At 47.5% G+C, this 15008-nt stretch overlaps 1 protein-coding gene across 1 annotated transcript; it reads right to left on the reverse strand.

The window, feature by feature from the left end:
• Nucleotides 1-2264: 2264 nt before the first annotated feature.
• On the reverse strand, nucleotides 2265-13046 carry LOC148518769 (protein kinase C delta type-like). The gene is made up of 9 exons (XM_088477141.1): nucleotides 12566-13046; nucleotides 11350-11456; nucleotides 9829-9999; nucleotides 8447-8538; nucleotides 7729-7791; nucleotides 6852-6990; nucleotides 6175-6366; nucleotides 4228-4356; nucleotides 2265-2414 (listed from the first exon to the last, which is right to left on the reverse strand). Exons 1-9 carry the CDS (start codon nucleotides 13044-13046, stop codon nucleotides 2265-2267), a joined length of 1524 nt encoding a protein of 507 aa, XP_088333267.1.
• Between the last annotated feature and the right edge of the window lie 1962 nt (nucleotides 13047-15008).

Raw genomic sequence — 15008 nt, forward strand, 5'->3', positions numbered from 1 at the left:
CACTGTATAAAGGCTTGTGTAGCTATCTGAGGGAAGGGGGTGGCGCTAGGCTGAAGCTATGCCTAGGGTGCCAAGAAACCTTGCACCGGCCCTGACCCCAGCAAATAAGAATTGTGTGCCCAGCAAATGATTCTACAATGTTAATGTAAATTACAGTTATTATTCAGCATATACTGTAAGAGGCTACAGATCATGGGAACAAATAGTAACTTTGGTGACCCATGAGTTTGTAGAGGAGCCGGCTGCCCCATCTAAAATGCCATCAGGGTGGAATGGTGATGAGACCATGGGCCTGATTTAGAGATGGACGCAACGCCGCTGCTTCCATAGTTTTAATGATTATCAGTAATCTGTGCATGTGTCTGAGTCACACTGCACGTGCGCAATTTTCATTGTCACTCGCAGTGAGAATCTATTCTCAAAGTGACTGACAGGCAGGGACAGTTTGTGGGCGGCAATAAGGGAGGTGGTGACTCAAATGCAGGCGTGTCGTGACCTTTACCGGGGGCATGTCTCTGCCTGCAACTGCGATCCCGTAAGTAATAATAATGTCTCCGGTGTCTCAGTTCAGCATCAGCATACATCTGTGAATCAGGCCCTATCCGTGGGGCGTGCAGGAGGTAATGCTTGCTGACATACAGCATTCCGTGTAGTATAAATCACGCTGTATGGTATAGAGCATAATGAGTGGATGGGTTTCTTATATGCATTAAAGGAATAGGTGAGTCAATCATGTTTCTCATACATAGAGGTAGAAAAATATATTATTTTATTAATAGTTACACCTCATACACATTCTGCAGCACTTTACTGATGATATTGCTGACTTGAGGATCCAGAAGATGTTATTACTGACACTTGGAGGACAGTAATAACATGTGGAGGGCACATCGGATAACACAGTAGATGACATGTGGAGGGCTCAGCAGATAACACAGTAGATGACATGTGGAGGGCACAGCAGATGACATGTGGAGGACACAGCTGATGACATGTGGAGGGCACAGCAGATGACACACTGATGATGTGGAGGGCACAGCAGATGACACACTGATGATGTGAAGGGCACAGAAGATGACACACTGATGTGGAGGGCACAGCAGATGACAAACTGATGATGTGGAGGGCACAGAAGATGACACACTGGAGGGCACATGAGATGACACACTGATGCCATATGGAAGGCACAGCAGATGACACACTGATGATGTGGAAGGCACAGCAGATGACACACTGATGATGTGGAGGGCACAGCAGATGACACACTGATGATGTGGAGGGCACAGCAGATGACACACTGATGTGGAGGACACAGCAGATGACAGTAGATGACTTGTGGAGGGCACAGCAGATGACACACTGATGCCATATGGAGGGCACAGCAGATGACACACTGATGATGTGGAGGGCACAGCAGATGACACACTGATGATGTGGAGGGCACAGCAGATGACACACTGATGATGTGGAGGGCACAGCAGATGACACACTGATGTGGAGGGCACAGCAGATGACAAACTGATGATGAGGAGGGCACAGAAGATGACACACTGGAGGGCACATGAGATGACACACTGATGCCATATGGAGGGCACAGCAGATGACACACTGATGATGTGGAGGGCACAGCAGATGACACACTGATGTGGAGGACACAGCAGATGACAGCAGATGACTTGTGGAGGGCACAGCAGATGACACACTGATGCCATATGGAGGGCACAGCAGATGACACACTGATGATGTGGAGGGCACAGCAGATGACACACTGATGATGTGGAGGACACAGCAGATGACACACTGGAGGGCACAGCAGATGACAGCAGATGACTTGTGGAGGGTACAGCAGATGACACACTGATGCCATGTGGAGGGCACAGCAGATGACACACTGATGATGTGGAGGACACAGCAGATGACACACTGGTGGGCACAGCAGATGACACACTGATGCCATGTGGAGGGCAAAGAAGATGACACACTGATGATATGGAGGGCACAGCAGATGACACACCGATGATGTGGAGGACATAGAAGATGACACACTTGGGGGCACAGCAGATGACAGTAGATGACATGTGGAGGGCACAGCAGATGACATGTGGAGGGCACAGCAGATGACACATGGAGGACACAGCAGATGACACACTGATGACATGTGGAGGACACAGCAGATGTTACAGCTGAGATAGTTGGTAGCAGAATGAGGATGGAGCCAGTGTCCTCTGATGTGATGTACTGGGTGAGATGTTATCTGCAGTGCATTATGGAGTCTGCATTGTCTTCCACCTGTCACTTGTAAATGAGAACCCACGGAACAGGCGGTTCTCCTTCATAGACATCGGTGGCTCCTTTGCTTCTGGTGGTGACAGCAGCTCATCCAGGGGTACATTTTCCCTGATTGTAACTGGGGTCTACAAAGAAGATGAATCAGATTGGTCACATAATAGACAGGTAAATGCCGAGCTAATTGGGCAATTTGTCACTGTATGTGTCATAACGGAGAATAATAACTAGATACTGTTCAAGCTCTTCCCGCTATTCTATGTTATGCTATTCTATATGCTGCATGATAACATAACACATCAATATATTAATGCAGAGCTACTACCAGAAATGAGAAAATGACGTGACAGAGATATGTAACCGAATTGACAAGATACCTGGCTGATTTTCGAGTTATTACATTGTAGGGCTGGTTTTCCTTTATACATTATGAAAACATTTGAAAGGAAAAAATGACAGTAAATTTGTAGAAAGTAACATAAACAAATAAAGTGATATTTTGTCTGTTTTTTTGCAATTGAAGTACTAACTATGAGAGGTTATATAAGTGCTCTAAGAATCATTGAAAAAACCAGTGTGCTTGCAGCCTGTCACGGCTCTGCAATTCCTCATGTTGGCCAGCAGGGGTGAGGAGGAAGAGCGAATGCCCAATCGTTAGAGTTTAATGGAATTTCAAAAACATTCCATAAAATATTCTCCTCAATTTGCATTTGGCCACAAAAGACTAAGGGGCCTATTCATCATTACATAATTATCACTAGTGACAACTCTGTTTTAAACTTGATGCAAGTTTAAAAAATATTTTGGAGGCATTCATCATGCCTCCGTAACAAAAGTATCACTTCTGAAAAGCTGCGCTTTCTGCGAAGTCAGCTTTTCGGAAAAGTTATACTTTTCCCCGGCAGCTGAAGTATCCAGAAGGATTTCCTCACTGCTGAATGTCCCCCCCTGCCCATCCCAGTCAGTACGGTGAGCTGAGACAGTGGTCTTGCACACTTCCACCCCCTGCCAGTGTCTGATCCGGCTCTCCCCTCACAGCGGTTCACCCCTCCCACCACCATGGCCGTTAGAATCTTATCCTGCTGGCCCCCTCTCCACCCCCATCCCATGTGCGATCCGGCTCCCCCGTGGCCGCTGCTGTTCTGTAGCTGCACAAGCTTCCCCCTGCAGGCGAGCACAAGAGGACCTGAGGAGGAAGCCTGTGACAGCCCGGAGCCACCGGAGGTAAGTAACAAGCTGAAGGCATCTGAATAGACCCCTTTGCTGCACAAGCTGGCATGTAAATGGCACATTGTGTGTGGTATCGGGTGCTGTACCCCATCTCAGGGATTCAATTCAGCACGATGCTGAACAGCCCCAGGAGGGTGCGAGGAGACATCCGACTAAAAGTGCCAGCCGCAAGGCTGTTATCCGGCTTAGCACAGCGCTAACAGCCTCATGGCCGGCACATTAGTCGGAGAATGATGGTTCTCGCGGCTAAACACCCAGGTTAAGTCGTGGAAACTGGCATTCTCCGTCTTAACTGCTTCCCAACAAAGTTAAATATTGCTGTGTATTAAATAGCTCCAGGAGCTCCCTTCCAGCGCTATTCAACATCACAATGCATCAAATCACCCCCCCGTGTATGCACTTCACTCATAACACATCGCAGGGAATGTTAATCTTTTTTTGCTGATAACCGATAATTGATAAATATGCTCCTAGGTATTCATCTAATCTGAATTTACCAATAAAGTGAGGAACGCCATTGTATCAGCAGGACTTCGCAAATCTGTGACACAGAATATTCTGCCAGAAGATTCGCTTTTGTGTGACAATTTCCTACAAGGTCACTTATCTCTCCACATCATCATCCATCACTGCACCCAGTAGTCTATGGGATAATGTGACTGCATGATAGTGCACACATGGCATAAACGCCCATCTTATTCATATACTTACAGGCTGCAATGTAAATGGGGGAGTTGTTCTTCCAGCCTCCAATTCCTCCCAGTTGATTGGGCAGAAAAATGGATGACCTCTCAGATTGCTGCACATCACCTGTCTCTTCTTTGGGGACTTGCTTAGGAGCTATCGTAGAGATAAACAGAAACGTATAGGCTGTTAATGGCAGACAAGCACCATTAGACCAATTTCATCCTTATTCCTTATGGCACTTTATTCTCAGGATGACATGTATAAATCCTTTACCTTTGTTATTCAACTACAGTTGCTGGAGGCTTATTCAATGTAAATGCTGTTCTTCTAGTAAAATAATATTTGTGACGTTAATTGTCTGTGGAACAGCACCCAGCAGCCGTAGAGCTGCTACCGAGCCGCCTGGATCTTCCTTAGTTAGGACATTCCCGGCATTTAGCTTTATCCTGGTACCAGTTGTCCTGCCACCTCTTCACGATGTCATGACAGCACATGTTTGGGGGTCAGGGCTGGCAAAGTGCGAATTCTTGCCCTGTTATGGCCGTGACTGTATCATTATTCTATATTGTATTTACTAGTATTTATCAGAAAGTGAGTCCTCCAAAAGAGGACACAATATGGCAAGTAATATGTATAACTAAAGATCTGACCCTTTTCCTGCCACTGCTGATCCGACGCCAATGCAGCCAGGTCTCCTGTATGCCTTACTTTATGCCTAGCTAATAGTGACAAATAGAAGGTATGTAATAATATTATCCAAAGCCTATTCCAACTGAAGCTTCATGATAGCTGCCCTGTAAATGGGGCAGTCTTCTCAGAGCAAACCTCACCCAGCCCTCGAATACCCTTTCGCCACTGGCACAATAACCCGGGTTATTGCCGGATGTATCCGGGTCACGGCTCGGTGTAAAAGGGTCCTTGAAAAATAACCCAGGTCTTGTGACCCGGGAATCCAACCCTGGTCACTGAAGGACCGGGGTTTTGGTGCAGTGTAAACAGCTTGACTCGGGTCACGGTGACCAGGGGCATGCCTCAAACCAACGAATTGGTTGGCTTCAGTAGCGTCTGGAGTTGACATCATCTACAATCATCCACTGTAACATTGGAAGACCTGGGTCACGGAAGAGCCAAGTCCGTTGTGAACAGCTAGACCCAGAAAATAACCCAGGTCCAGCTGCCAGTGTAAAAGGGGTAAAACCTGGCTGCGAGCCGTGCTCAGTGTCACAGGTTGGAGACGGGTTTTTGGTGGAAAAGTGGTATTACACATTGCTGCCTTGCTGCTGCAGTTACATTTGAGGGGTATGCCTATAACTAGGTGGGAATGCTGTGACTGTAGACACTTAGGGGTATATTTACTAAGGTGCGGGTTTTTAGAAGTGGAAATGTTGCCCACAGCAACCAATCAGATCCTATTTAACATTTATCTAGCACCCTATAGAAAATAATAGCTAAATTCTGATTGGTGGCTATGGACAACATCTCCACTTCTAAAACCCTGCACTTTAGTAATTATTATACCTCTTACAGCCTATGCATTTAGTGCAGGGATGGGGAACCTCAGGCCCGGGGGCCATATAAGGCCCGCGGAATCATTTGGTCTGCCCCTCGTAGCTTTTTTCTGCTAGCCTCATCTGGCTATCAGTGTGCCTAGAATGGCACCCTGCAGACATAATCTATGCAGCAGTGCCACCTGGAACATCCTTAGGACACTTCAGACAGTCACACCACTGCCCTTACAGCTCCTCGCTGCTGTAATCACCGGCAATTGTGACCCGCGCCCCCGTGTGACTTCACACGGAGGGGGCGTGGCCTGCACCAGGCCCGCAAATAATGTTATATATATCAAAATGGCCCTCGGCAGCAAAAAGGTTCCCCACCCCTGATTTAGTGTGTGCTTAGTTATAATCTAGGTCTTATTTCCTCTGTGACTCCATGTTCTCCGAACCCAGTTATACACGTGTTTATACTCACTCTATGAAGGATGTTCCGGATCTCTGGATCGAGGTTCTTTGGATATGTCGGGGCGTCATACATAACAGAATACTCAATCTTGATGGACTCCTCACCGGCATAAAATGGGTAGGACCCAGTGGCCATCTGATAGAAAATTACCCCAAATGAGAAGATGTCCACCATGCTGTTATATGGTAAATCACAAAGTATCTGTGACAACACGGAGAAACAAACAGTTAGTACATTGTCCATCCTGGCAGGAGGCACCGAGTTAGGCTGTTATTTGTACATACTGGTCCTAACGTGCACGCTGCTACGAAAGCCGCAGCCATTTTTCTGGTGTTTTGCGCATACGCTGTGAGAAAATCATTGGAAAAATGGCAGCCGCGCCATTTCCTCAGTGATCTGCGCATGCGCAATAGACTCCAGGCACACGCTAGTGCCCAGAGTCTATTGATTCTGCGGTGGCCGGCCAGCCAAATCAGTTAGTGGCCGGCCGCCGAAGTGAGAGGAGGGGGCCTTTGACGGGGGATGCACATGGGCCCCCTCCTCTCTAAAGACGCCTTGGCAGGTGACACCCGGGTGCGGCCCACACCCCCTGCACCCCCTTGTGACGTCACTGGGACCAGGATATGGTGGGATAAATATGAAAATGACGACATGAGAAGCCTGTAGGGGAAGACTGTGTTACTTACCTCTGGGGCCATGTAACCTGGGGTCCCCACACACTCGCTGATCATTTTATGGCCTTGGATATCCTTCACTGCCAGGCCGAAATCGGCAATCTTCACATGGCCGGCTGCATCCAGGAGAATGTTGTCTGGTTTCATGTCCCTGTGAGGAGAGTGAGTGTAAGTTCTGTTTGTCAGAGAACTACCAGCTGTAGAACTTGGATTGTTGTGGAGAAAGGTCCCCAGAGTGACATCTTAAAAACCATTAGAGTGTCACAGTACTGGATGCAGCAATGCAGAATGCAGCTCACCGTGTATGCTCCAAGCTCCGGAATTCCATACATTCCGGGGCTTGAATGTAGTGGGTAATGCCATGTTTAGATGGCTTTGTCCAATAGAAGCCTATGGGTTTGTATTCGGAACTCCCCCTGAGAGGGATACCTCCCTTCACTCCCCGAGGTGCGTGCGTCACTCAACGCATGCGCAGAAGGACTTCTGGGTAATAAACCTGGGGTTCTACTATCGCAAAAGACAGCCCTTACTGGGAGAGCTGTCCTTTGATTTTTTTCAAGCATACGGCGTTAATAAATAATGTTATGCTTGCGGTGAGTGGCGGGATGCATTGCATGCACTGCGTCCTGCATCCCGCCCACAGTGCGATGAAGGGACCTGTAACATGAGATGTGGTCACTAGGATGACAGTCGCTGCGGAGAACAGCTGCATACAGTTACTATCCATGGGGTGGGATGAAGGGGGAGATAAGATGGTGCGTGGAGCGGTCATAACAGTCTTACCCCAAATATCATGATGGTACCCAGAAATGAATGACAAGGACATAACAGCTACACTGTAACTCTATGAGGGGGTTACTATATGTGATCATTAGAAATAATACGTTACCTGTGAATGATTCCCCTCGTGTGCAGGAAGCGCAGCCCACATACAAGTTCTGCTGCTATAAATCTGATGGGGAAGAAAGAAAATAATTATCAGTAGAAATATTGTGAAAGTGAGATGACTGATAATAATGAGATGACACATTCCCCCTGATATCGTCGCGGGTAACATTGTCACACAGGCTTCCTATATGGCTAAGTAACACACTGGAGCCCTAAGTCCAGGAGACTCTTTATTATACACAGACCTGTCACCATGGAAACCTATAATGGTCCGGCCTGGATTTGTTATGCTGGGTGCACACTATGAGATCTATTGAATGCTCTATTGTTACGACACAAAACGGAATAACAGTTAGAGATATCATCTGGTCGGCCGACATATCGTCCGGGTACACATTGGCAAGTGTGTACCCAGCTTTAGGCTGCATGGGCCGAGCCCTACTGCATTAGATGTACAGAGGTGCTGTTACTATCTCTCATATTAATAATGATATTTACATATTATAAACGTTGGGCCAGATAGGCTGAATTATTTCCATGTATTGCTGTTATACTGAAAGGATGCTATGGGGGATGGGCACCAAGATGTGGAGATAGGGGAGCGGCTATGGGGCAACAATGAAAGGAGCCTAGTGGGAGAAACAGTGGAAATTTGGGCTAATCGTACACCACAGCCAGACACCGGCCTCAGCACCGAATGTACCCATTGTCACTCTTACCTTGTAGTACTGATGTCAAAAGGGGCTCTGGAATCTATGAATTGGGTCAGGTCTCCCCCATTCAGGTACTCCATGATGAAAACTACATGGTCCTGTGTAAGAGACAGAGAACATGGCATCAGTTACATTATGGGCATTACTCTGACACACAGCAGACAATTTGTCTTAGGCAAATCGGGACTTCTGTGTGCTGAAGTGGGTGTGGCCAAATGGCACGCCCCCATTTGCATCACTAAGGGGCGTGCCCAGCATCTCCGAGATACTGGGCTGCCCCCGGGATTCCCCCCGTACTGTGAATAGATGCTGTGCGCATGCGCACATCAACTATTCTCGCTTTGCATACCCTCTGCTCTGCTCTGAGTGTATGCTTCCCCCCAACTTCCCCCCCACCGCGGGACACTGCGGCCCGTGGGTAGGACAGCGGGACAGTCCCAGAAAAATGAGACTGTTCCCGCTGAATGCGGGACAGTTGGGAGGTATGTCACCATGCTTGCCTACTATCCCAAAATGGAAGGCAGACTTAAGAAATCGGGTGGAGCTCCCGTCCACCTGAAAAAGTGGGTGAGATTCCAGGGCCAGATGCCAACCCAACACCCCTGCACCCCACTGCACTCTATCTGCAACCGTCTACTTGAGGTTGGTCTGGGGGAGGGGGGGGCTGGCAATTCATGTAATCTCCAGCATTGTGTAGCGAAGGGCCGGGTCATGATGATGTGATCACGTCTTCACTCCAATGCCGCATCATGTCCCAGCCACTCCTTTTCCTATGCCGCACCATGCCCCCCGCTATGCCGACCATGGCCACACATCCTAACAAAAAAAATGAAAAGAAAAAAATTGTATTTGTGGCACAGGGCAAAGTCGTGTGCCCCTTAGCCAGGCAACTCCAGGGGGGCATACAATCAGTGTAATCGCTCCTCTTCCCTCCACTGATCCAGAGAAGACTGCTGCTGCTGGTCAGCCTCCCTGGTCCCACCGCAGCCCAGCATACATCAGGGTCTGCTGGGCTGGGGAGACACAGACTGCTGCTGCTGACAGGTAAAGGGGGAGGGGCATAGTGTACTCTGGTGGAACGGTAACCTGATAGGAAAAGTGTTACCGTTACCACAGCAAGAACGGTTGTGTTATGTGTTATTACCTTGTTCCTCATACACATTATTCAGTTCATTTACATAATATATATTTGCAATAACATAGCCAGCAAGCTATGGCATTGGATAGTCTGGCTGTGACCTATAGGAGGAAGGTGATACATACAAGTGTCTGAGAACAAGAACTGTTATAAGGAACCGATGAGATACAATAAATATTTTATTTTTATTAAGCAAAGCTGTTACTCGGTGTAATAAGACGTTAGTCGTCATTGTGACAGAGACTCTTACCGGTGTCTGCAGCGCGGCATATCCATGCGTGAAGAACGCGCTCTCCCCAGTTATTTCCAGGATGTCTCTCTCTATGAACATGGAGTTCCTAAAGCTGCTCACTAATGTCCTCTTTTGTACCATTTTCACAGCCAGCCGCTGTCTGGTGATGGTATGGGAAGCCAGCAACACCTGGATGAGACAGAGAGTGAGGACTGGGACCCCAGGGAACGGTGTAGTATGTAATGCAGGCCGGGGGCGACGTTACAACACTGGTACTAACTACTAAGGGACAGAAGCAATGCACAGTGGGCCTGATTTAGCACAGAACGCAAGGCTGCATACACACGTGCCCGTTCGCTTCGAAAATATACTAATGAATGCGATCACACGGCAACTGCAACACTATACCAAGACGGCAACCGCTGTATTAAGCCGCCCACTTCCCATTACATAAATCCACAATTCAGCGCAAACATCGGTAACATCGAGTAACATTGAACCCATACGCACAGTTGTAGTTGACCTGACCCTACCTCACAGACTGCTAAACTTCCTGTCGCCATCTAGATCTCTGCCAGCGTATGCTATTGCAGTGGCTTCATTATGCATGCCCCTGTAATGCCATTCAAACGCACAGGCATGCCTGCTTTCCGCCGACCACCCCCATACAGTCACTTCCTGTTGATCAATGTGCGATGGGACTGCGTGCTAACTGTGATCGCTTCCAGATCACAGCGCCTGGTTCGCGCACGCGCACTGTGTCTTATACACATGCGCAGAATGCAAACATCAGCCGGCTGCGTACAATGGCAGCACTGCAATCCAACCTGAATCAGGCTCAGAGACCTCAGCTGCGGAGCCTGCAGAGCCAACACTCCCAGAGATCATTGTACAAACAGAAGGTGACAAGACAAAGTGACCACAGCGTTCTTCAGAACAAGGTGAGAAAGCGCCCCCCCACCCCCCCTGTGCCATCTGTAATCTGACTGTCAGTCATCGCACCCCACATACACTAACATCAGAAAGTGCTGCCTGTCACTGCAAGAGACCACTCCCCCACACTGGGGACCCCCTACACATAGCGATAGCATGGGGGAGCACTATGGCATATGTGAACTGAGGTTTCTGTGTGGCATAATGGGAACTGGGGCATTACAGTGGACTTAACACATTTGTGGTGCTGTGAATATTTTCACATTATACTTTTTAATAACATCGCCAACATATTTTATTCATCATTTTATTGGGTAGGGGCCCCCACAAGTTAGCTGCCCTGAGGCCCCTACAAATCTTAATCCAGCCAAGCAGGAGCAGTCCAAAAGCAAATATGGAGGAAGAACAAGGAATACGCTGCTGTTTCCTTCAGAGTTGCGTTTTCAAATGGACCCCATTGTATTTTTAATGGAGAGCGCCCATTGTGTATATAATGGCTGATAAATAATATGATGCAGCAAGTAAGGTTCTTATGTCACCAGACGGTCTGTTCTGTTTGCTGCAGTGTTTACAGGGAAGTCAGGAAAATCCGTACTGATCACTTACCTTCCCGAAACTGCCCTCTCCGATCTTGGCATGGAAGGTTAAACTTTCCATCAGGTGAGAGGCAGCCGATGTCTCAGGGGAGCTGGCTGGGGGGTTCTTACTTCCACCTTGTGATATAAATAGAAATAAGCATTTTTTATTGAAATTAACTTTGTGTTTTTTTCAGGGCTGTAACTAGGGTAGTGTGACCAATGCCATGGCACAGGGCACCGCAGGACAGGGGGCGCTGTTTGGGCCTGTCAATTTCCCTATTTATTTATAATTCTCACTTGTAGCTTCCTCTTCTTTTATCCCCAGCATCTCCTGGCCTCCCCTATCTCTTTCCTGACCCATTCCCATGAGGCCATGGCCCTTTTTTGGGTACACTTTCTTATGTCCCAATTTGAAAAATGAAGGGGGGGGGACGCCTATGATTTTCTGGCACAGGGCACCAAAAAGTCTAGTTACAGCTCTGAGTTTTTTTCTGCCAATGTAACTTTTTAAATGTTACAGATAATTATAGCATAGGGGGCAGGATTCATCAAGCCCAAAATGCGGTCAAAACCCCGACAACTGCTGTTTTCTGAGGTTTGATCACATTCCCCATATGCCCCAAGCTCAGAAAAGCAAAACTTTGTGGAGCTTGTACCCCATAGCCTAATAGAAGCTTATTGTCTTCTTACCGCATAATTCCCCGACAGGGATCCAATAGGATCCTTCCCAGTGTCCCCCATAACTTGTGCTGGCCAACAGACTCGCATGCGCAGAAGGACTCCTGGGTCATAAACCTGGAAGTCTGCACACCGGTTCTTATTGGAAGAACTGTCCTTTACATTTATAATCGCAGTTGTACATGCATACCGCACTACTGTATGTGACTAGTGGTGCAATGTATGACATCCAAAATGCGATGCATGATATATCCTGCCCAGAAAGAGAGAAGTATAAAACTGGGGTAATGTGTTATGAACCATTAGGTACAGTATTAATGCTGGTTTTCTGTAGTACCCAGTCAGTATATTATTACGTGGCTGTATCATATGTTCTTGGAGTGCGACAGATTAATAAGGGGTACATCATCCTGACTACAATATTGGATAGGACAATAGAACAACAAAGTGACAGGTGCTATAGAATAGTAATTATTATATAATAAAGAGGTACTGTACCTGACACCTCACTTACTTCTACATTAAAATTTAGAATACATTTCATATTTTTAAAAAAAAGAATTTACCTGCTGTTGTCTTAAATTTCTTTTTACCGACATTGCCCTCAGTTGTGTGAGACCGCTTATTGCCCCTCCGGTGTGACACAGCTATGGCTGTACTGATGGGTGCGCTGGGTCCTTCACCTGGATCTTCTGGCTCCTCTTTTTTCTTTTTTTTATTCCTCCCGCTGTCCCCCATCTTGTCTAGGGGCCTCTTAATGGCCGCTCTGTTACTGCTGGTCTTATCCACCTTCCTCCTCTTATTTGGGGCCTCATCTGACGGCTTCTTAGATCTAGTCTGACCCTTTTTGCTCTTCTTTTGGAGAGTCTTTGAGGCCGTCTCCGCTGCCCGGTTCTCCTCGCTCACCTGAGTGCCTCCTTCCTCTAGGATATTGGGAAGGTCTCCTCTCACCTCACGTATATCCTCCTTATTCCTCCCGCTAGGAGCTCCTAGCTCCTCTGCAGCGCACCTGTTCTTCTTTGGGCGCTTTCTCTTTTTTGTTCTCATGTTATATATTATATATAAACACAAGCTCGCTAAGCACAAGAAAAGCACCTTACCACTGGAAATGGTGAAGGTACAAAGAGGGAAATTATGTTGATAAGTCACTGAGCCAGCAGCCAGGTGACATCACAAAGCAGTTTGTGACATCACTGTCCCTAACACTCTTGGTTCTAAGGGTTGAGAATCCTTGGGGCTGTGTCTAATATATGTATATATATTATATACACACACACTCACATACAACAAATGAAAAAATGCTATATGTCAGATGTTCCCCAAACTTGCCACTATAGTCCTGGTTTGAGGATATCCATGGTTGAGCCCAGCAGGTTAAATCAAATTGACTGAGGTGCTAATTAGGTCACCTGTGCTAAAGCATGGATATCCTTAAAACCTGTACTGTAATGGCAGAGTTTGGGAACATCTGTCATATGTGATATCATAAGTGTACTAGAATAAAAGTGTTCTTTTGAAACAGTGTCAGTCTAGAGTGATTAACCAGGCTCGTTTGGCTTGTTCTCATTGGTATCCCAATAGTGTATTGTGCATCCCATACAATCTGAAAGTATAACCCTTCACCAAATCACCCAAAAATAAGGTGATATCTGTCTGTGTCTACTGGCTGCTGTTATTTATAATAAATAATGTGAATGAAGAATTGACCCAATGGACTGCCATGTGAATGGTGTTCCCGAATGCGACTGGCCCAGTAACAGAGCTGCATATCTGCATATTGGTACCAGGGAGTAGCTTAAAAGTATCCATTCTCTCTCCCTTCCCGACAGGGGTAGCCACGCCCTGTGCAGCATTGGTTATCGTCGCACCTAGTCGTGCACGGCTTCGCCAAGCGCAACCGAAAATGGGGTGTGGCCTAATTACCATAGACCACGCCCCTAAATTATGATATTTGTGGACTTGCCCGCATGGCATGCCTCCGGTGTAACGTCAGGCTGGGGGAGAGCCCAGCACTTCCCACAGCCCTCTCCCTGCACAGAATGGATTCCATGCGCATGCGCGCAGCTTCCATTCAGCTACTCCAGGGTCCTGCGTTGCCACACTGCTGCGGCGGTGGGGCTGCCCAACCTCCCGAGCAGGCCACCCGTGGGACACTTCGGCCCACGGGTGGAACAGCGGGACAGTGCTGAAATCAGGATGTTGAGAGGGGTGTGCCCCCTATGGGGTGGCGCCCCTGTTCGACCGCACTAGTCGAACATTCCTCGAGCCTGCCCTGCTTCCCGATCCCTCATTGTGTGGCTGATTCAATGACAGATTCATCACCTCCCTGTACATGTTGCATCTGCTGGTGACTAAGGGACACTTTGTTCTCTAGCGGGATAATATTCTGGCCCAATCACCATACTATAAATCAGTGACCCCACCCCCCTTCCCCACCCAGCACAATACAACGATACAAATTGCTGCACAATAATAATGTACAATAAAGGGAGGGACACTACATCAACTGCACCACTCCATTATAAACTCTAGTCATGCAGCAGGGAAAAGCCCAGGACCTTCATCCAGGGGTGAACCTTAATTTTTGAGAGGGCCCCAAATGAAAAATTAAAATGGGCCCCTTAAAACAATGCAGTATATAAACTATGTTAAAACAAATATTATGGGGGTTATTTATCAAAGTGTGATGAACCTCAGAGCTGGCCATACTTGCTGACATTCTGGCTGCCCCCTCTGGGTTGGGATAGAGGGGAAGTGTGGGTCGGCATAGCGGGGGGCGTGATGTAGCATAGGGGTGTGTGGCAGGGGACATGTTGCTGAACTGGGGCTAGAGCGGGGGCGTGACCGTGCAATAGCATCATCTTGACCCATCCCCGCTACACAATGCCAACAATACCAGCACTGTGAAGCAGGGAATGAGACCATGATGACACAATTTAGCGCAAATCACATCAATGTAAAAAATGTATCAAATCTTGGAGAGAGATAAAGTACCAACCAATCAGTTTC

Source organism: Taudactylus pleione, unplaced genomic scaffold (assembly GCF_031769625.1).
Source record: "Taudactylus pleione unplaced genomic scaffold, aTauple2 ptg000199l, whole genome shotgun sequence".
NCBI lineage: Eukaryota > Metazoa > Chordata > Amphibia > Anura > Myobatrachidae > Taudactylus > Taudactylus pleione.